The 23,068-nt window shown below is 40.8% G+C and overlaps 1 protein-coding gene across 2 annotated transcripts; it reads right to left on the bottom strand.

Annotated features, from left to right (window-relative positions):
* Window positions 1–2,443: 2,443 nt before the first annotated feature.
* LOC119489344 (sodium- and chloride-dependent taurine transporter-like) lies at window positions 2,444–21,394 on the bottom strand. Of its 2 annotated transcripts, none has more exons than XM_037771649.1 (14): window positions 21,237–21,394; window positions 16,766–16,995; window positions 16,545–16,679; window positions 14,460–14,694; window positions 13,759–13,891; window positions 12,919–13,053; window positions 11,638–11,741; window positions 11,369–11,493; window positions 9,806–9,918; window positions 8,630–8,767; window positions 8,091–8,193; window positions 6,252–6,352; window positions 5,931–6,101; window positions 2,444–4,196 (listed from the first exon to the last, which is right to left on the bottom strand). In XM_037771649.1, the coding sequence occupies exons 2-14, from the start codon at window positions 16,992–16,994 to the stop codon at window positions 4,041–4,043; spliced, it is 1,878 nt and encodes a 625-aa protein (XP_037627577.1). In that variant the 5' UTR covers window position 16,995; window positions 21,237–21,394; the 3' UTR covers window positions 2,444–4,040. The 2 variants fall into 2 exon arrangements, with proteins under 2 accessions (XP_037627577.1, XP_037627576.1); XM_037771648.1 differs by lacking the exon at window positions 21,237–21,394 and adding an exon at window positions 18,820–19,011.
* Between the last annotated feature and the right edge of the window lie 1,674 nt (window positions 21,395–23,068).

Below are 23,068 nucleotides of genomic sequence, written 5' to 3'. Positions count from 1 at the left end.
TGCAATGCCGGATGTCAACCAAATCAGTATAGTATGTAGTTTGGATTTGGGACACAGTTTTCAGTGTAGTTGATGGTGTCGCTCATCAACGAAAGGGCCAAATGTCCTTTTGTCCACTCTTATTGTTTAAATCCAAAATCCTTTTAAAAAAATTTAAAAAAAGAACTGGGAAGAACAAATTTGGTTTCTTATGAAGGTATGAATAAGATCATTTGTTTTCACTAGATTTTACTTTAAAGAAATGCATTTTATGTTCAGAAAGTGAGCTTCAAGCACTAAATATGAGCCTCTTATTCTTCTTATTTCTTTACAGAAATGCACCTGCAAACCCAGGTAACATGATTTCAACAAGTGCTGTCCCATTTCCATGAAGCATCTGGACTCTGTGCTTCCTCCTGCTCTCTGGCAATCCTGTTGATCATCTCCAGGTAACATGAATTAAAGTCTTTGGGGGTTCAGTGCCTTGAGGGCTTATAGGCTGGACAGTGAGACACCAGAGACATGTCCAAATAAGCCAGTGCCATCCTTGTGGGTGAGATGTCAATGCAGTTCCCACCTGCTGGGGGGCGTTAGATTAATGGTGGGACGGTCACCCTGGAAAATTAGGCCAAGTGTCAATGAGCCGTCAGAGGTGGGAGTCGTCGTGGCATCGGTGTCATCTGCTCAATGGAGGACCTTTTAAAGATAGCTATTTCAGGGGTGGAATCAAAATGTATTGTGATTCGTAGCACTTCCTCAAAATAAACAGTATTGATGAAGGTTGGCAGGGGGGAGCAGCAGCACATGATCACATCAATGGAATCAAAGCAGTGTTGGATTAGTGGGTAAAATGATACGTAACAGCCTCCTCTAAACCAGAGACTAGAGGCTGTGCACACACATCAACGCCAAGTGCTTGTAATTAAGTCATCTTGAAAGTTAAGAACTGCAATGATATCCGGCTTAGCATCATTCCTGCAGGGACTGTATGTCTATGAAGACAGATAACATGATATTGAGAACGCTGAAATGCAGTCTCTAAATCATCTGTGCAATGCTAGATCTCCTTTTAGCAGAAACTCTTCCAATATTCAGTCATGGTTTTTATAGTTACATGTCTGTAACTATACAGAACACAATTTACAGTGTCATTTTGCTGAATGATTTAGGTACTAATAAAATGCTTACTGGTTCCTACTGGTACTTAAATGTAGGTACAATGGAAGAATATAAAACTATCAGGAACAAGGGAGTTTTAGAGGAACATTTATTTTTGTAAATACTGGATACATATTGGGAAACAAAACTGAATTTTGGGGAAAATGACATTAACACCACTGATATAACATATTTCATAGTTATGATATGCTTCCAAAACTACAGGTGTATAGTGAGGTAACAAGGGGGGCTTTGGGAAAATCTCTCAAAACTCAGATGAAAAGATTATAGAATAATATAAAATAAATGGATTACCCTCCCAAAATGACGACTGGGGTACTCACCAATGTTGGGTACAGTAATGTATTTTTAGGGTAGAAAATGTGAAGAAAAGGGGAATGAATCTTGGAATAATGATGGGATTGTCAAACATTTTTGGGTGTAGAGCAACTTAAGAGGTTAAACTCCAGTCCACTGCACAGCAGTTTAGCCAGTTGGTGTTGTTTGGATTCACTATAATGTAAGTGCTTCCTCTAAAATGTCCAATTTGTTACTCCATTGTTGGTCTTGTTTTCTGCCACTGTACCTACAGTTAAGCACCAGGAGGAACTGGTAAGTATGTTATTGGTACCGGATTCATACAAAGAAATTACACTGTCAATCACGGGCTGCATTATAGAGTTTTTTACATGTCAATACGGTCTTTTAAAGGAACAGTGTGCAGTTTTTTGGGGGAAATGGAGTATAATATACCTATGTTTTCATTAGTGTATAATCACCTGAAACTAAGAATAGTTGTGTTTTCGTTAGCTTAGAATGAGTCCTTCATATCTACATAGGGAGAGTTTCCCCTTTGCATAGTCCGCCATGTTGCTGCACTATGTTTCTACAGTAGCCCAGAATGGACAACCATACACTGGCTCTAGAGAGAGCCTTTTGTGTTTTTACGTTACCTGAAGGCCATCGTAGTTCTCCGACACGCTTGTGAAACTGCGTTAACGTGAGCCGCACGGCAAATGGCGTTACCATGGTTTTGCACTCGGCGGCCGCAGTCTTGGAAAGGGAGGAGAGAGCGGAGAGGTACTTAATTGGTTGCAATCTGCAACCACACCACTAGATGTCGCCAAAACCTACACTGTACCTTTAATAATTGTCACAGCCTCAAAATTTAGATATCCAACACATATTAATGGTAATGAATATATTGCTGTCAGATGTATGGATGGACATTTCTCCATTTTGCAGGAATGAAAATGCTTCAGAGTAGTTCACATTTAGAGAATAAAAGAATTCTTAAGACACAAAATCCAAAGAAAAAGATGTTTATTTGTAATCTATATAGAAAAGATGCAATGTGCATCTCAAAGGGGACAACTGTGAGACAAAAATACTTTGGTACACTTGAATCTCCAAGATTTTAACAGACAAAGCAGCACGGTACTGTGGTGGCTCCTGCACATGCTTCAGATGTCGTATCCAACTGTGCAAGTTGATGCATTATTGAACATTATTTTAAATTTGATGGTGCATTTTGAGCGAGCAGAGAATGCCATTGCTTCAATGAACATTGCACACTGAAAAATGTAATCCTGGCTCACAATGTAATCGATATTTAGAAAACAAACTGCTGAGTTTTCAGTAAAATTAATTAATCAGTGATCGTATGATGTACAGTATAAAATTGTTACAAAAAGGCATATGTGATTTACAAACAATTCAAATTCTACAGTACAAATGCCTAAACCGAACATTAGAAACTAGAATCCAGTGGTAGTTATGCAGAGCGCGTCTGCTACTGTAATGAGCACAATGGAGAGAGCTGTCAGGAAGTAATGTTTTTACTTTTAAAGTGAAGTTCTCACAGATTCTGCTGAGAATAATTTGATGTCAGATTTCTACCCTATTTTGTCATTGTCTTAGCATGGAGACAACTAGATACTGTATATCAAAGTTTACAATATCAAAAAGTTAGAAGCTAAAAATATTTCCTCCTGAACTGTGTTGCAAATGCAACTCCAAATACCTTGCAACAATAAAAACAAATACTACAATAAAGGTGAAACGACATATAAAGTGCAAAGAGAGGTTTCAATAAATGCACTGGGACTGACTATAGTAGTCACACAGGCTATGTACAAATACTCAAAAAATGCCACTTCCCTTTTCTCCTTACTTCCCCTTTCTTAGCTGTTTTTCTTTTTTATTATGTTGTCTCTGTTTTTGAGGATGGATCTTCTGAATGCATTTCTCACAGTATTTGGCCAAGGCCTTGTTCAACTTAAAGGATGTCACGCTAGATTAACTCTATACACTGCATATTGCCACTTAACATGTTATGGATTTTTACTCTGAGAGACGTGGGTGGCTCACTTCCGCCGCTAGCGGAGGTACATTCATTTTCACTGCAGGGATGAACAACAACAACAAGATACTAGAAGTTAGCTTGGGCAACGAGACTGCCACAATCACGACAGGGTATTTAGACGTCTTCTATCTTTTTACGCGGTTAATTACTCGTTTAGTTTACTGAATTTATGTGAAGTGAGAATTTCATCTTTTTCTTTCTATTACACCAAAATAGCAAATTCCTCATCTCTTCTCCGGAATCAACAGAAAGGTAGTAAACATTGAACATTTTCTATCTCAAAATACTGCCTAAACTGAGATCAGTGCCAACTACAGCAACAACAATTGTAACATCAACAATATCGATATAGTAAAAAATAAAAAAAAAATTACAAGAGAAAAAAAAAACATTACAACAGTAATATATAACTCTCTTCGTAGAAATCAAACCAGAGTATCTCTAACGTATATATTGGACGATGTAAACCTACCATTATCAAAGTTAGCAGATAATAACACAGAAAGCACATCAATCTTATTCCTCTCACAGAGAGCGCTCACATCATTGTTTCTACAATGGTGTGGGTGGGCTTGTTCAAGCCATTGTTCCCGTTTGGGTCCAGGGGCTGTGTCAGCTCGCTGCCCTTCACGTTGTACTCTTTCGGGCGAGAGCTCACGCCTGACTTCGCCGGGGCTGCCACAGCTTTGATCCTCTGAGGGAAGGAGACGAGCGATTAGACTAATGATCATCACAAACTGAGGCAGTTTAAGGCTCAACGTGACAGCTATCAAATATCAAATGGAAACATTGTAATTCAACTTGTATCACATCTGTATTTGTGCATGTACAAAAAATTCAAGCCATGTTGATTTAAAATTGCTCTTGCCAAGACCTGATATGAGAGGATATGAAGCCACAGCCAGGGGACCTTAGCTTAGCTTAGCTTAGCATAAAGACTGGAAGCAAGGGGAAACAGCTATCCTGGTTGCCTGGCAACCTCATGGTAACAACAAGAGGAGACGGATGGATGGACCGCGACCAAAGAGTATACTGGGGAAGCAAAGAGATGACGAAACTACAGCCGCTGCCACCGTTTTGGACTGAAAACGTTTATTATATTTATATTTTATTGTTCAACGCAGGCCATTTCCATAGAATACGCTGATGGAAAAGAAATGATTTTGTTTTACTTTTGTACGGCACTTTTTAAGCGGACGTTTTACTGGCATCCGATAGCAGCTTTCAGTCCAGAACGGCGGAAGTGTAGTTTTGCTGCTGGGCGCTGATGATGCAATGGAACGAACAATTGACTTTCACTTCTTGGCAATATACGTTCTTTGCCGCGACAACCTGCAAGGCGAGGGTCATGTGAACAACGAGGGTGGCCTAGCTAGCACTACTGCTTGCTGATCTACTAGCATGTTCACTACCGGCTGCTGAGTTTTTATTGTTTTAAGCAGCACAATGGACACATTTCAGTTGGAATAGATGACAGAAAATTATGTTTTCTAATATTTACAGTGTCATTGAGCTGTGCCCTCTTCATTATTTAATATTTCTTTAGACATTGGATGTTAACTAACGTTAGCTAAAGACACATGGCAGGTTTAATAAAATGTTTTTTCCCAGCTAATTTTCTAAGGACAGTTGTGTTACGTGCTTCTCTTCACTGTTTACCTTCTTCTACAGAAGCTACATGTAGACAAGCTAGCAATGCTACCAAAAACTAGCCTACTGACGCCTTCAGCGGTCATAGTCGCTCATGTGACTCTTTTACACTTTAGCGATTAAACAGACAAGATATAGAGTGTTAATTAGTGAGCTTTAGAGCTTCTGGTAGCATGGATGTATGAAGAGAACTGGATACAACGTTGGAGGCAGGGCCCAGGTCATTCCTATGAGAGTTGCTCATTGGCGCATGAAGCCTAAATGGCTCGACTTCCGTCTGGAAAAGTACCCGGATCTTGGGCAACTGGGACATGCGCAGTAGCGTCCGCTCGGTCACATGACTCGGTCTGGGTCTCACTCACATGAACGGAGGAAGGGAAATAACTCTGGATTCAGCTATTAGTGCATTTTACAACTTTAAAAACTTAATTTTTTAAATAAGGGCTATTAGTGTGTTCATACTTGGAAGTTGATTCACCTCAAAAAATTATCCGCTGAGTTAAAGCATCTCTTTCCCAATGTAAGTCTATGGGAAAAAGTATTTTTGGGCCCAACGGCATCACGTGACTGACACGGAAGTTGCAGTACCACCGTTTGGCCACTAAGAAAGTCCGGATCATCGACCGGCGCACTTCCTGGGGGCCTGCTCCTGGCTCAAGCTTCATATTTAGCGTACAGGTATAAGAGTGATATCATCTAACTCAGCAAGAAAGCGAATAAGCACATTTCCGTAAATTTCAAACTATCTCTTTTAAAAGCACTAAAAGATTGAGCTCACCTCGATCAGGGGTCCCTCAGACTGTAAGATCTTGATGACCATCACCATGGGGATGCAGATCATGGAGGACAGGGCCAAACACCAGCCCAGACCGATGGCCCAGTCAGGGTACTCGTACACCTTGTTATAGGTCAAGGGCTTGTACTTCACCAGGGAGAAGACAAAGCAGCCCTGGGAAACAAACACATGCTTCCTTTAGTACACGTTGTACAAGCTCTCTGCGACCTTGGCAGTTCGAACTATCAACATTTGTCACATCGTCAACAATATCTCGTCCAACACAATAAAGTGGCGCTCCGAAAGCTGCCGCTCGTCTCTCACCATGCAGAGGACAGGAGTGATTACGGTCCAGCTCCATTTCATCCAAGCGTTTGGTCTGTAGCCAATCATATCCTCAACGCCATCGTAGAAATTATCCACTCCTATCCAACACAAAGAGAGCAAAGAATAACATGAGTGCTAGCATATATTTTGTATATAAGATATCAGCAGTCTGTACTGTTCATGTGTTATTGCTTGTTATTGCAGAATGACCTTCATGTCTGCCTTGAGAAATGAGCAGGTTTATAGCCCCTTATCTCGGGTGTCTGCCTTGAACTGCAGCATTTCCACTGGGTCATGTACCATATACTGTTATAGTATAAACAGCCTCGGCTTTGTCAGGTATAACTAGCTTACTGGGTAATCACTTATCTTTCCTCAGAGTTTATTGTCGTGAACTATGTGTTTTATTGCATTGTTTAGGGTGTGTGTATGTTCTATAACAATATGTTCTTTTATTCTGTTTTTAGTTTCTTTTTAACATCTTTAACATCACCATTAAGGTCCTTTATGATGCTGCTACAATAGCATCTATAACAGCAATTTATATAAAAAAAAGTTTCCAAAGGTCTAGGACACTTGTTCCCAACTTTTTTGACTTGTGATATATTTCATGTCAACCAAAGAGTGATGTTCCCCTCTAAAGGTAAAACTCGTCAGTATTTCACAAGAAATATTTGAGAAGACTGTAGCAGAAATTCTTCTTTCTTCATTTGTTAATCTGTTAAAGCCCCTGAAATTGATAACATTACATACTGATGACTACATAAGCAACATTTAAAGTTAAAAAAAAGTTAGCAAACATTGTGTAGATAAGCAACGTGAACATTCTCCCACAATTTACGTGACGTGCCAAGCAGCACTTTGTTTTTGTTTATATCTGTAATCCTGAAGGCCAGGGACACTGAAGCCTTGGATTTAAGATGGATCTATTTATGTATCAACAATATTTGCTTCTTGCCTGAATAGACTTAAGTCTGGGACTGTGTACTTGGAGAAGATCATGGAACTGGGTCACTTATAAAAAGTATTTTTGGGTTATTGAGGGAATGTTTATTAAGTGAAGAATACTTTGTTTACCGCTCAGGCTAAATCTCCATGAGAACATTATGAGTTTATATTTTAAAGGACCATAAAGAGCTTTTCCTGATAAAAACTAAAGGGACAATTGACTGAACTTGTGTTGTGTTAACCTCTTATAATTGCCTGGATTGACAGCATTGTTCAGATATGGGGGTTATTCCTGTCATGGCGTTATTGCCTGTGAATGTTGAAGCGGTGATACAGAGTTAGGGGGTGGAGACCAGTTGGAAGCTGTAGTTAAGGGTAGGAATAAGAAATTAAATATCAGGGTTGTTCTGAGCCCCTTAACCTGAGTCCTGGGAATTTATTGAGGGAAAAATACTAGCCTCACAGTCACAAAAGTATACATATAGTGGTTGCACTATATGATTTATTGCAGTTAATAGAATCAGATGGCTTCACAATAATAGTTTATTATTGGAAGATGCAGCATTGTTTTCATTCCAATTAGGTTTTTTTCATTAGGTTAAATGTTCTCTCATCATTAATAATAGTAAGACATAATCTGGTGGGAGGCAACCCTGGATAGCCAATCACAATCTAGCGGGGGGACCAACACCATCCCCACCCCCCTCACCACGCCCCTGCATGCAGTTAAAGTTATTTACTACTGATGTGGGAAGAACCACAAGGACACCTTTGTTTACCACCAAAGAGATCATTTGTGCTTTTTTTTCCTCAACCCTTCAGGATCATTACTCTGAAAAACGACACACGTTACAGAAACCTATCTCACATCGAGTCGTTTCTACTTACCATAAACCCAGGCTACAGCGATGCATTCAAAGAATGCAACCCACAAAAGGCACACACCACTGGCTGCATAGTAGTCAAAGAGCTGGAACACATACATGCCACCCTGGAAAAAAGAAAAGAAGGAAAGCCACATTAATTACCTCTCTGATGTGTGTGGAGCGAAAGAAAGTCACAGAGATAGAAGGGGGGGTATTAAAGCCGAGTGGGTGAGGGGGTGTTGAGAGCACAAGAATGCTGGCACCCTACCAATAGAAGCAGAGTTCAACAGGTGCTGAGACGCCATTGAAGCGCGGTTAACTGCTAAACGGAAAACGGCATTCCGAATTGTTCCATTCAGACACGCAGGATGTGAGTGGCGAATGTGGTAGGAAGCCATATTTGGTCGTAACAATGAGGCAGCCGACAGGCAAGTGGAAAGTCTGTGGCGTTATCTCTGCCGCTGATCCGACTACACTGCCTCTCTTTTCCTATTCTAAACAGGATAAGCAGTAGGAGAGAGAGCGCAGAGGCTCCAGTGAAGTGACTGTTGGTGAACTTACTTTCGTTACCATGGCGAGTCCCAGGAGATAGCTCATGAAACACATAATGGCTATAAAGATCTCCCGTCGGTAACCCTTCCTGAGATAGGCCGGATATAGATCCACGATGGAGGTGATCTGTCCTTCCACTTCGACAAACTGTGGGGACAAAACCAACTATTAAGTTCTCAGAGTACAAACAAATCTGTGTGCATGCAGCTCTACTGTACAAACCAGTCATTAGAGAATGAGAGCTGTCTTTGTTGAGCAGTAATGAGACTTTAACCAGGGCTGCTCTCTGGTTTGTTGCTACCAAGACACCACAGAAACAAAACAACACTGTCTCTCCGTCTGTGTCTGCCTCTTGCTCCCCTGTGTCTCCTCATTGCCTCATAATGTCAAAACAAAATTATGAAATTGTTCCTATTCACAAAGAATGTACTTCTTTGTTGCGCGAAAACCAAACAAAAACCCCTTACATAACAGTGGCATGTATGTGTGAGCGATGTTAACAATATATAGCATTCAGGACTACAAATCTGCGTGAATTTTATGGTCAAGAAACGCACCCACACACACTATACAGTATCTGGCAACATTTCTCTCATGGAAATAGCCCCATGAGTATTTACATGTACTCAAATTTAGAGTCGGCCTGATCTCACAGTTGGCTGAGACGAGTAGCTGGCCATGTGCAGGACTGAGTTAGCACCGGTGTAGAATTACACTTGGAGGCAGGAAATTTGATATGACCGGCGAATCCCTCGGGCGCACACTTGTGTTTTGTCTACGTAGATTATCTTGTCTTAATCAAAGCTCTGCCTGCTATCAAAGCTAGATGGATTGCATGCAAGCTATTATAATGACTTCTACTAACTAAATGTTTGGCCTTTAACGGCTATCAACTTCTAAAATCTTAATTTGTGGTCTTACAGGGGCATTAAAAGGACTATAAATCTCACACAGTGGTGCGGTTGAGTGCGATAGTAAAATGCCTTTGTGGGAACAGGCTGCTTTTCTTGTCTGTCAGTTATCTGATACCTTGGAGACGCTAGATGTGGATCAGAGAGGCACTAAATGTGTTTTACACATTAGGGCTGAGCCAACTAACCCATGGGACCTGGAAGGTGTCTGTGTGTACTAAATGGGCAACTAACCGTTCTGTACATAGCTTCAGTGATTGTGAAAAATACTGACCTGGCTGTCGAGGCCCAGAAGCAGCAGCATGATAAAGAAGAGGATTGCCCAGAGGGTTGGCATCGGCATCATGGACACAGCTTTAGGGTAGGCGATGAAGGCCAAGCCGGGACCTGGAGGGAGAACAAAAAGGGGACGGGGAGAAGGGGAGGAGGACAGACTTAATATTTCTATCTGATTTCAGCTTGGACGACATAGGGGGATTAGAAAAATAATGTAAAGATTGAGCTAGAGAGGCTGAGCGGGGTCTGGCGCTGCCAATAATCTACAGGAAATATGATCTAATATGTCCAAGAATTGAAAGACATGGGATGACGTTAACTGTAAAGTGTTTATTCCAAGTTGGCTCTATGTGTTGAGTTGCTATAGGGAAATAAAATTCCCCTTAGGGTGTTTTTTCATGCTCCAATGTTCTGTATGTGTTAACTTCCAGGAAATACCAACAACCCTGTTCTTTTACACTGTACATGTTACATAACATCCTACTGTTTATACTGCACATGACATACCCAGACCCTTCTACCGCACATACTATTCATTAGGTTCAAACTGTACATGTCACATATAACTCTATATGCGCTTTTGCTACTGTTTGCACTATCTGGTAAAATGCTAATCTGCATTTCTGGTACTTAATGTGAGCAATGACAATAAAATGGAATCTAATCTAATCTAAACAAAGCAGATGAGGATCGTAGCAAAGCAATTAACCATTAACCAACAAGGTATAACAAGAGCATGAAACACAAAGTCAGCAGTCACACGATCAGCTGAGTAAAATGCAAGTTATTTCTGCATGAAAAATATTCATGAATTTTGGTTCTGTGTTTTCATATATGATGGAATATCTTGTATGTAACACACTAACATGCCATCACATTATAATTACTGCCATTGTTATACAATAATTATAGTTTGATTTCACAAGATTATATTCAAGTTGCAGTCTTAAAGAAAGCAAAAAGTTTAATTTGAAACTGAACAGAGCGAGCATGCTGAAAGAAGATGCATCTCCTTCAAAGTCCACATAGAGTAAAAAAGGAAGGCAGAAACAGAACCGGTGGCGTCCACCTCAGGAGGTCCACAGCTTGTTAACAGAACTGGGCTTACAGAAGAAATATCACCTCAGGGTGCCAGTGCACATAACAGTAGAGTACATACAGTACGGTGCCAATCTTCTTAGCAATGTCCCCTGGTCAAAAAGATGTAAAGCTACTAAAAGACATGACTTGAAAGTTGAATGAGGGACATGAGGACACCTGGTGCCATTGAACACTTGTAGCAATGATGAGGAGCTCTTTAACACCGCAGTTCATTGTGTAGCTAAAACACGCAGCACCAATGCCGTGTGATCTGTCCTCCGAAAAGGTGCAAGAGATTTCACACTGAAGTAACAATTCTGTTTCTTTGGGGCTTTAATTCAAGGAGTGTGCAATTGCCGATACTTCTACATTTCAGCATCATCGTTTCCGAAACTTGACTTTTTTGATAAGTTTCCAATTGTCTTTTTTTTTTGGCAACAGCGCCCACCATCACTGCTGCCATCACCTTGGACCCTCGTACCTGACTCTGCCACAGTGGCAATGTCCACCCCTTGTTCTTGTGCCATGAAGCCCAGGACGGAAAATATTGCGAAGCCAGACACAAAACTGGTACCGCTGTTGAGGCCTCCCAGCAGCAAACAGTCCCTATGTCACACATATGTCATGGAGGTTGTTAATGAACACAAGCGGAACCGAAGTTCCCATTTTCTTTTTCACGCAACCGTCTCTGACACGAGTTGCTGTCACTACTAAAGTCCCACTCTCCCCCCCAGCGGAAACACAACTCACCTGTAGCAGTTGTATTTGTATTTGTTGTAGCTCCCCAGTGACGTCATGGCTCCCAGGCAAATGGCGTAGGAGAAGAAAATCTGGGTTCCTGCATCAATCCACACCTGAGGAGACAGAGGAAACGGTGACTTTCATAGTGTTTTCCAGAATAGATGAGGTCAACCTTATTTGGATATCTAGCAGACGGGGAACATGAATGTGAGTACAATATTTACTCTACTTTTAGCTCTGTCTTTGGTTTCCACCAACCCCTGAAGTTAAATATCTGCCTCTTTAGCTGCTAAATGCTCCACTTTGTTCACCAGCTAGTCACTAATTGTGTCTGTCTGAGGTGCTGAGGAGCAGGTAGTGTACAGTCAGTGGGTTTTTAGAGATTTTTCACTGAAATCAGCTGCCCACCACAGATGAGAGCGGTGAGACGGAACTAAAACAGCAAAGTTTTAGCAGAAACCATAAGCTTAAAGATGCTATAGAGCTCCCTGTGGGTTCATCACTACGAGCAACCCCTTTCACACATAGGTAGTAATGTGATCCATTGCTAATATGAAAATAATGATACTATTAATCAAATAAAGCTATAATGCAATAACAGTCACCACAATTTCCACATTAGCAAAGCTTCAACAAATATAAAAAACAGCTAATTAAATATACACTTGGCAGTGGTGTAATGTCAGTAATTTGATCTGACAGCTCATGAGCATCGTGCACTCTGTGAGGCATAGTCAAATATTATTTATTTCAACTCAGCTTTTGCACAGGACACATGTGGGCTAGTCAACCGAGACGTCAGCTTGGTTTTGATGTTAATCTAAATCACTCATGAGAAATTATGTAATCGAGTTACATAACAAAAAAAAAAAAAAAAGAAAAAAAATATCTTCCACTACATTACAGTGGTTCAGATATTGAGAGTTAGATGAGAAGCCACTTCAATATCCGTCTGTTAAATATGGAGCGACAGGCAGCAGCCAGTTAGTTTAGCTTAGCATAAAGACTGGAAACAGGGGGAAACAGTTAGCTTGGCTCTGTCAGAAGGTAACAAATTCTGCACATTTTTACACTTTGTTTGTACATATTAAACAAACAAGATATAATGTGTTAATTAGCGAGCTTTAGAGGTGCACGTACGGACATGAGAGTGGTATCTATCTCCTCACCTAAATGTCAGCGAGAAAGCAAATAAGTGTATTTTCTTAAAATGTCAAACTATTCCTTAAATACCTGGAGACAGAAATGTTAAAGATATGAAGGGGAGAGAAGAAGAGTTTTTGATCCTACCTCTGGGTCTTGTAGGCGGGTCAGGTTAGGGTAAAGGTAGAATTTGATCCCTTCAGATGCCCCCGGCAGGGTCACTCCACGCACCAGCAGCACGATCAGCATCACAAATGGGAAAGTTGCTGTGATGTAGACCACCTATGGGCAGAACGATGGAATTATTTGCCAAAATACCGAGCAACTCTTATAGATTATGACTCATCACCCTGGAGATATAATGGGATAAACACAACTTCCTTCTCATTTCTAACTCGTGTTTTTCCAACTGCAGGACAAAAGAAAGATTGTTCTAGTTATCTGACAACAATTCCCCTCTAATTTCCCAAGTATTTTCAAATAGAACAAGTAGGCCATGAAGTCATGATGAGGGTTTGAGGTTGAGGGGATGAAGCAGTACATTAATACTGCATAAAGGCTTCTCACTTTCTGAATTGCTCTCTAGTTAAAGATTGATCATTTTCATGCACAGTAATCACAACATCTTGCATTATACATGGAGCTAAACCCACAAGTAGTCCTTAGAGTTCAAAATTTTCCACACAGAGCTCCTCCTGTTGGCTCTGGCCCAGTTTCTGTTCCGCTTACAGAAACAGAGAGAGGTCTAAGGAGCGGCAGTCAACTGTTTACAGCCGGCAGTGAGTCTGGCCAACAAAAAACTTCCATGACAGCGCGGAGGCTTGTGTCTCTAAATCAACCAAATTAACTGCTTTCCAAGCATGTGGCCTTTCTCAGAGCAACAGTGTTTTGTTACTGACTTGTCAGGGTAAAAAAAAAAAAAGTAAAGGCCAAACAGCAACCAGGCAACACAATAAGTACAGGATGTGTCTACGCCTCAGCACTCACTTTCCCAGTGGACTTGACTCCCTTCCAGATGCAGAAGAAGCATATAACCCACACTGCTAGGAGACACAGGGCCAGGTCCCACTTCAGCTCCCCGACGTCCTCAATCCCGTCGGAGATGCTCAGCACATTGCGTCTGCGGAGGATACAGAGGCAAAGAAGGGGTTAATGGCAGTTTGTGGAAACAGAAGAGATTATCATTTTCAAATACAAACAAGGAAGTAGATCCTGTGACACCTCTAGACTATGATAGGGACAGTAAAAGTGGAAACCAAACAGACACATGACTTGGCCTTTCTGTGCCTGTCCAAAGTCTGCCTATGCTAAAATGGTAAGATGACTATTTGGAAAAGCTTTGAGGCTTTAACATTTAAGTGTCTAATGCTGCATAAACATTTTCAGTTTGGAGCCGTTCACTGATGAGTTAGGGCAAATTCAAACATGTAACAAAGCAAATGGGCACGAAAAAGGCGACTAAAGTCAAACTTCGAGGAGCTGCATTTAATGTGTGAAAGGTGCTGCACAAATAGATAAACTGACAAGAGAACTAAAAGTAAACTGTGCCTTTTGTAGGGATTGTGCCTGTTCAAACACATTTATGCAAGCAAGATAAAGAGCCAATGTTACTTCAGTATATTCACGTATGAGTGTGAGTCAGTGTGTGTGCGTGCGTGTGTGTGTTTGTGCTGTCATTGAATACTCACTCCCAGAACTCGGTGACGGGGGAGGTGAAGTTGGTAATGTTGGCTGCCAGCCATAGGGTCTTGTTCCTGCGGACTGTGTCCTCTATACAGTATTCTGTGTTCCAGGGCTGATTGCATTTTGCCCAGGGGAGCTCCGGCTGAAAGCACTGAAACAGGTAGTAGAGTCCCCATGCCAAGATCACGATGTAGTAGACGTTCAGTAGAGATACGATCACAACAGAGGCATAGCCAATACCTGGAGACGAGGAGGAAAGAAGGCAGATTTCCAGCTAAAGATATCATCCAAGACAGAGTTGTTATTAAGCATTTGTTATGTTTCTGGTCACTTGAGTGCAATATTCGCTCTCTTTTAGCTCTGTTTTTGGTCTCCACCAACTCTTGAGGGAAATATCAGCCTCTTTAGCTGCTCAATGCTCCACTATGTTCACCAGCTACTCGCCAACTCTGTCTGTCAGTGGGTTTTAAGAGCATTTTAAGCTTAAAAAAGCTGCTTGCTATGACCAAAAACGACGCTGATGAGAGGGAACCAGATGCAAATTGAGTTGGGTTCCACCGTTTAGCCACTACAAAAATTTGCATCAACAACCCGGCACTCTTCCTGGGAACTCTCAAGCTCCCCGGTGTACTTCTGACCACACCCAAACACACCCATCAGTGGTACTGGGCAGAGTTGCAACTTTCAGCCAGAGAGGGCAGATAAATAACTCTTTAAATGAAGACTTTGTGTGAGGTGCAGATTGCGGCTTAACAACTTTGAAAGCAGGCTGTCACAAACGTAAATAACAACTGACTCAAAGACGGGGAAAACTTCCCGAGCCTGAATCTGCTATCTACTGTTATAATGTCCTTAGTGTTTTAACGCTATTTTTAGATGACTTTGTCACGAACCTGGACACAGAAATCCCCGGTCCACTCCACTGCTCAAGAGTATTTTTAAACTCATCATCTCTGTTGCCCCCACCGCCTCGTTCCCACATACCAAATGCAAACTGATAGACAAGTCAATGCTGTGACAGGTGTGTGTGTGTGTGTGTGTGTGTGTGTGTGCATTCGACTGCGTGCTGGAGCGCAGGGAGTAAAGTCATGAATTTCACCGTGTGATAAAAACACGTGAAGGCTAGGGGGAGGGAGGGGTGAACAATGGGGAGGTTTGTGATTGGCCAGTTTTGTGGCCACTTGTGGACTTTCTCTGCCGTGCCAGACGCCGCGCCAGATGGACAGACAGCAGCCTCAGCGCTCCTTGAATAGCGGAGACCATCGGCAGCTGCTAGAGATCCGGTGAAAGCACAGCATCCTCTTTTTTTCAAGTCACGTCCCGTGTGTGAACATGAGTGAGAGCGTCACGGCAGCTGCTGAAGGTGCGGTGCCTCAGTGCCTGTCTACAGCTGTCACTCAAGGGTAGAGGAAAGCACCGAAGAGCAATGAGTGGCCCTTGAGTGTTTTAACGTATGAGTGGCTAATTGGTGATCTCAGGTCAAGAGACCCGACCCTGACAACACAGTCACAGGAGACACACAGTAATCATAACAACCCATAAGCTAAGAGAAAACACATTGTCAACAAAAAATATTATGTTTTCATGCAGACCTGCTGCATGAGACTGTTCCCATCGCTAGGCAACTTGATGTTTCTTTTGCTGGTCTGTTTCCACGGCAACCAAGAACTTATCACTCACAAAACCTGCAATCCAAGGATGACTCCAAGCATGTGGTGTTGGTATATTTATGTTTCAGTAAATGTGTGTGTTCGCAGGTATGTAGAATTAAAGTATATTAATATCATTCACCCTCTATGACACTCAATATTCCTGCTTTACTGTGCTGTGTAATGTTGTTTACTTAACACTAAGTAGCCTAATGAAGGAAGACTGGTCCAATTCCAATTTCAGCAGAACATAATGATGAATACTGGACTGAAACAGGCAAAAAAATCAGGGCAGGATTCTCGTTTGAGCAAATGAGGCTTTTACTTAGCGTTAAATATTAAATGATCTTGTCGGGGGTGATTTGTGCTGTGATGCAGAGTCTCTTATTTCTGTATCTGTATGCGTGAATGTGTGCAATGTTTTTATGTGCTTGGACTGACCAGTGAAGATGGGGCAGATCTTGGCCCAGCAGGTGATCCCTCCTTCAGAGGTGTACTGGCCCAGCGCAACCTCCAGGAAGAACACAGGCAGGCCACCCCCGAACAGGAAGATGAAGTAAGGGATGAGAAACGCACCTGGAGGGGACGGATACAGGAGGTAAGACATCTTCTAGCAACGATCACCAGCTACGATGTTTTAGCTAAATGTATCTTCTGCCTACCTCCACCATTTTTATAACAAAGGTAAGGGAAACGCCAGACGTTTCCTAATCCAACGAAGCCTCCGGCCACGGACAGGACAAAGTCGAGCTTACTAGCCCACTTCTCCCTCTGAGGAGCCTTGCCTTCGGCCTCGTCCTCGGGCCGCGTGCCTGGGCTCTTCCCCGGTGAAGGTTTCAGGGTGTCCTTGTGGAAGTCCTTCAAGCATTGGAGTTTTTCTTTTTGTGCCATGCTGTGGATGGCAAATCGGAAAAAGGACGAGATGGAGAGAGACAAAGACAAAGAGAGACAGAGGTGAGTGGGATAAGACACAGATCGGGAGGAGCATTAAGGAGATAATGCTGTCTCCTGATTGCGCTACAGCGTGCTGTGTAACTACTGAGCCCATGATAGACACAGTACTATGTTGTTAATCTTGCTAATCTGAACGACTGATGCACGGAGGTCATTGGGACTGGAGACTGTTTGGGGAGGTGATGTGCATCACAATAGACATTTAACAAGGAACATCCAACTACGTTTCTTTATCCGTCTCAATCATTCAATCAACCAATCAATATATATATATATAAGAAAAACATTGTTAAACATAGCAATAAAATCACCCAAACTGCAAGACAACCACCTTGGCGACAGCATGTGCACATTCCCATTTTGATTAGCTGTTTCCCCACTTTCCTCTGAGTCCCAGGGTGTATTTTTCTGCTCAGCAGGGGGCACATTGTCACTGAAGGAAAAGGAAGGGAATGTTTGGACCCGATACGCGCCTTTAAGACCTCGTCTGACCCTGGAGGAAAGTTTTCTCTTAGCTTTCTCCCATGCTACCGTATCAGCAACAAGTCCAACTCCGTAAGCCAAATTTAGAGACGAAGAACCCCCCCCCCCGCATTCCCAAAGCCCTGGCTGCTCTCAAGACGATATAACGGATTAGGTTCACTTGAGTGTTTACACTGTATACCGCATTTCCAAGAAAGACGGGTTTTGTTCATACTGACCGAGGTATCATATTTCCCCGCGTGAGCCAAAGAGGAGAAAAGAAACCCTAATAGGACAGGAATAACTGCGTGAGACGTGCCAAGAAGACTCTGATTTAAGCTGCTAGCTGGCATATGATAAAGAAAAAAAAAGAGGGACAATAACAAAGCTATAATTAATTGTAATACAAGTGGGAAAAGTTTTCTCTTCTTTTAAGAGAATATCAAATACTTCGCTTAACTCCTGCGGGCCCAAAAATAAATATGTTATTTGTCGAAACTCAGATAAAAGAACAAATTGTACAAGAAAGTGTCCAAAGCATGAAGCAGAGTTTTGTCCTTGTTGAAACAAAGTATAAAACTATGGGAGATTTAAAAATGGACAGCATGTCCCCTCTCAGGAATGGCTACCAACATTAGGAAGAAGGTTCCTTCTCACCGCTCACATTCCTCCTGAGTGTCTCTTCACTCAATCAACGCCCGAACAATAACCCCTCCATTCCCCCCTGTGTGTGCACACTGTGTGTCCCATCATTTTCTAGGATTTCTCTCTTCCTGTTACGCATGACAAGTCAACTTGAACCGCTTTCCATTCTCAGACCTCCTTACATAACTGGATCAGTTCTTGCCCGCTCTGTTTTCTCATCCTGTTTCTTTCTCCCTCTCTTTTTTATCTCTTTTTCCCCCTTTTTTCCCCTTCGTCTGCTTAGCGTATGCTTTCACCTGCCTGCATGGTGTTAAGAGGCTGTCTGCCCATCAGATAAGACTTAATACAAACTGTCCTTGGGATTTAAACCAGACATACTTGACTACAAATTCCTTAACCATTTAAAAAAACAAAACAATATTATTACTGCTTAAATCCTCACTGATGTCAAATCCTGTGAATCCACAAAAGACAACAATTAAAATCTCTATTTTTTTCTTTCTCTATTCATCCAACCTTTTAATAGACTCCTACATTATCCACAAGCATTACGCCTCTTTTCATTAAGTCCATTCATGCAGAAAAACTTAACACATGCAAACCCTGGAAAAAATCAAATCTCTTTTCAAACAAAGCAGTTTTAAGAAAAACTTACATTTCCTTCATGGCTGCGACTATGTATAGAGTTCCTCTCTCTCAGCTGTCACCATTCCTCTGTACTGAATGCCTTTATGCCGACACGGGTCACAAGAAGTGGAGCTGACAGCAGGGCCCGCCCCCTTGGCTAAAGACAATTAAATCCAAAGTGGAGATTGGACGCAGCCTCGCTGTGACAGACAACTCAGGTACCAACGTGGGAGACTGTAAATTTCCACTTCCCACTACTGCCTGCCCACAAACGTACACACAGCCCAGGGGTGGGGAGTGAGTATGTGTCACACGCACATACACACACGCACACACTTCTTATTCATGTTGGTAGACACAGAGGACAATTCAGAGGCTGGTCCAACACTGGGGGGGGGTTGGCCATGAATTATGATCTTGTACAAATGGATGAACTGAAGGCAGCACTGAGAGATTTAAAGCCTTTCTTTTTTTTCAAACAGCACTAAAACATGTGTTTCACAACAAGAGCCCCTCATAACATCCCCACGCCACTCCCATCTTTGCATCTTTGTGTGAAAACTATTTTTATTCCCACGTACGCTGTGATAATTCCCGGCATGCTGGCCATTTCCAATCACTAACCCTCCATTCTTTCATGACATGCGGTTGGTTATCTGTGAAATGTAAACAAGTACAGTATCAGCCTATAACAGCTCCTAATAAGGTAATATGTCTCTCTCTCGCTGCTCTGTCAGTGAGTCTGTTTAGATACCACTCACTGCTCCGAGAGCTCACAATTGCCGGACAAAGACTGGCATGCAAGAGTCAATTAAAAACTGATGAATTTCTCTGAAGGATTTGCACAGTTAAATGGGGGACAAGGATCAGCTCATGACGAGCTGTCGTTTAAACGCCGCACACACACACACACACCTTTGACACCTCTTAGCTTTTCATGACGCCATAATCCGTCATATTTTGGTCGGTGTCATGCTCTGTATACTATTTTTGGTTATGTAACCTTTGACAGACGCCGTCTAAGCTATTGTGCGAGAGACCACAGGATTTGTATTTTGAAGGTAGATGCTTGCAGCTGAAAGAAAACCTGTTTTATGTGGGTCATCTCATGAAATCAAACAAAAAAAAAAAAAAAAAAAGTGAAAACCTTGTGATGTTTGTTCATTACTCATAGCTCACAGAAAGCCTGTGAAAAGGAGTCTGTTATTGTGCAGATTGCAAAAAACGCTTCCAGCTTCAAACTACAGTTTCTGTTTTGGTTTCATTGTGACTCGCCTTCTAAGATTCAATCTGAGTTTTTAGCTTTACCATTGTGGTGATAAGATATCTATAGGGCTGACGCGAAATGCTTCGAAGCTTTGAAACCATCGCCATGATATTCATATCTCACCGAAGCTTCGAAGCCCAAAAAAATTATGTTAGGGACCGCCCCACAAGATATCTTGCAAATGAGGAACAGATTTATGTGCATGTGAGTGTTTTTGTGTTGTGTTTGAGTAGAAATATTACCTGAATCTAGAAAACCACAGCACAAGAAAGACAATAAAACTGTATTATCTCTTAATTTAGCAGAAAAAAACTTTGTCTAAAGGTAAATGTATATGTTGAAACATGGATACAAGCTTTTAAATCACTAACTCAGAAAGTCACATTTTCCCAATAAGTAGTAGGTAAAATGATTGTGGATTGGGGTTACACACATCAATCAATGATACACTGGACAGGGTTGAGACCAAAGAAGTATATGTGCCACTATAGGCACAAGATATAAGCTATGAAATGTCTTCGTTCATCAGACCTAGTTCAGCAGACTCTCCTCTAAACTGTGCACAATTCACTCATCCATAGATTTATTCAGTGGATGACTTGTGGGTGTGGAGGGTGAAGCTGCACCTGGAGTCTGCAAGGAGACAATAAACACATTTCACCCCCCCCCCCCCCCCCCACTCACACTCACACACATCACACACATCACATGTCACTGTGAAGTCGGGGCTGCGCCTGAACGCACCATTGCAAACCTTCACAAAAATGATGAAAGAGAGAGCCAAGAACCAGGGTCTCTTATCAGCTATAAACACAGGAAACAGGGTTCAAAGGCCACATCTGAGTGTTTTTATTTTATATAACCCGAACAATATTTGCTTTTTTTTTTTTTTTTTTTAAAGCGAGGTTAAAACGCCAGCCTTTTCTATTATGGGAATAATTAGGACAAAACATCATGTCAAAGAGAAAAGAGAGCAAAATGTGGTTCTGTTTATATCAAGAGAATAAAAGGAAACAGATGTTAAACATCAAAATACAGTAGCAAATTCCACATGTTTTTAAAAAATCTTAAAAAAAGAGACATCTTAAAAGCGGAAGCTACTAATCTTATTATATCTTAGAATAAAAAAACATCATTTACTATACTTAATATACGTAAAGAAGATGCAGATGAATTACCTGTCCTCGTTTTTACTTAGCAGCCAGTTGTTCCTTGTTTGTGTCGACTACGTTGTTAACGCTGAGTGAAACAATTTAATCTATGTTTCTGTGAGACCATTGTTTCTAGAGCTGGTGCGCGTTAATATCAGTTTGAGTGGAAAATCACCAGCTTCTCCATGCAACAACTTCTTAAAGCGACAGCATCCCTCCGTCCTCCCTCCGCCCTTCACCTGCTCCTCTAACGGTCTACTGCTGTAATAACTACAGCATGTCCTCCTCATGGCATTCAGCCTACATATTGATTTACATTCACTTGCAAAATGTGCCAATGACGTGCAAAAAGCACAGGCAGATTCAAGATTCAAGATTCAAGCCCTTTATTGTCATTGTGTAGTACAACGAAATTAGATTGTGATAAATCACATAGTTGCTAATGATAAGATAATACAATAAAAAAAGAGAGATAGTGCAATATAAATATAAAAGAATATATAAAATATAATACAATAAAAAAAGAGATAGTGCAATATAAATATATACAAATATATAAAAGATAATACAATAAAAAAAGAGATAGTGCAATATAAATATAAAAAATATAAAATAAATATAAAAAAATATAAAAGATAATACAATAAAAAAGAGATAGTGCAATATAAATATAAAAAATATAAAATATAATACAATAAAAAAAGAGATAGTGCAATATGAATATAAAAAATATAAAATATAATACAATAAAAAAAGAGATAGTGCAATATAAATATAAAAAAATATAAAAGATAATACAATAAAAAGTGAACATTTAGCAGATATGTTAATGGTGAAAATAATTTTTTTCAAATACCAAAAATAGTTCAAGTGCAAATCATTTTTGATACCACTTTCTTATGGGCTGAACCTAATGGCTTTATCAATAGTTTAAAATGCTTTATAGATCAGTTATAAGCAAGAATAACAACTGATGTTGGGTTGCCAGGTTGTGAAAAATAGCATTGGCAGGTCTATTTGGTAATTATGCATTTTTAAAAGTTGGTAATCCATTAATAAATGCTCCTGGGGGTTTCAGAATCAGAGTCAGAATCAGAATCGTGTTTATTGCCAGGTGTAAGAAGTATACACTAGGAATTTGCTTTGGTTTTGTTGGTGCAAGTAAACAGTATAATAACAAAAGAATAGATAAAAACGTTAGAATAAAATAAGAATACAAAAATTGAAATTCTACCAATATACAATATACAATATAAGCTATAAACAAACATAAACATGATATAAACAGATAGTGCAAATATTATTTCTAATAAGTCATCATGTTTGCAGTTTTAAATGTTAATGAGTCATAAATAAAGGGCTGAAGTGTGCGATCTTGGTCCTTAGCCGTTATAGCCATGCTAGCAACATGAGGGATAGCAATATTATTTTACTTTCTTAGTTTGATTGTTTTTCTTCTCCTATTCCATTCGTTAGAAATATATTCAGAAAACCCAAAGACATTATCAAAAAAGATATTCAATTACAGCTCCATTGTCAATTGAAAAATTATAGCATGCTTGCTAATATGCTACACTAGCATAGTGGACATAGTACAATGTGTTTAGTATCAGTATGTTAGTGTAGTCATTGTGAGCATGTTAGCATACTGACGTTAACATTTAGCTCAAAGCACCACTGTGCTTAATGGTGCCTTGGGGGGTCCCCCCCTCTTGTTGTATTCACGACCTCGTAAGAGGAAAGTTTCTGAAATCTCTGAGTGTGACGTGTTTGTTGACGTTGTCAGAAATGGTGGAGGCCTTGGAAGGTCATTTTTGGGCATATAATAAGTGAATATATTGTAATTTTAGTCGCATATT

The sequence above is a fragment of the Sebastes umbrosus genome, chromosome 6 (genome assembly GCF_015220745.1).
Source record: "Sebastes umbrosus isolate fSebUmb1 chromosome 6, fSebUmb1.pri, whole genome shotgun sequence".
Taxonomy (NCBI): Eukaryota; Metazoa; Chordata; class Actinopteri; order Perciformes; family Sebastidae; genus Sebastes; species Sebastes umbrosus.
The sequence above is the reverse complement of the archived record's forward strand: the minus strand, read 5'-3'. Positions and strand labels throughout refer to the sequence as shown.

Excerpts from the sequence above, each read along its gene's own strand:
- LOC119489344 (XM_037771648.1), bottom strand. Across the intron at positions 16,680-16,765 it reads TTGTTATAAAAATGGTGGAG|GTGCGTTTCTCATCCCTTAC; the intron begins GTAGGCAGAAGA and ends CGTCCCCTCCAG. Across the intron at positions 9,919-11,368 it reads TGCCACTGTGGCAGAGTCAG|GTCCCGGCTTGGCCTTCATC; the intron begins GTACGAGGGTCC and ends TTCTCCCTCCAG.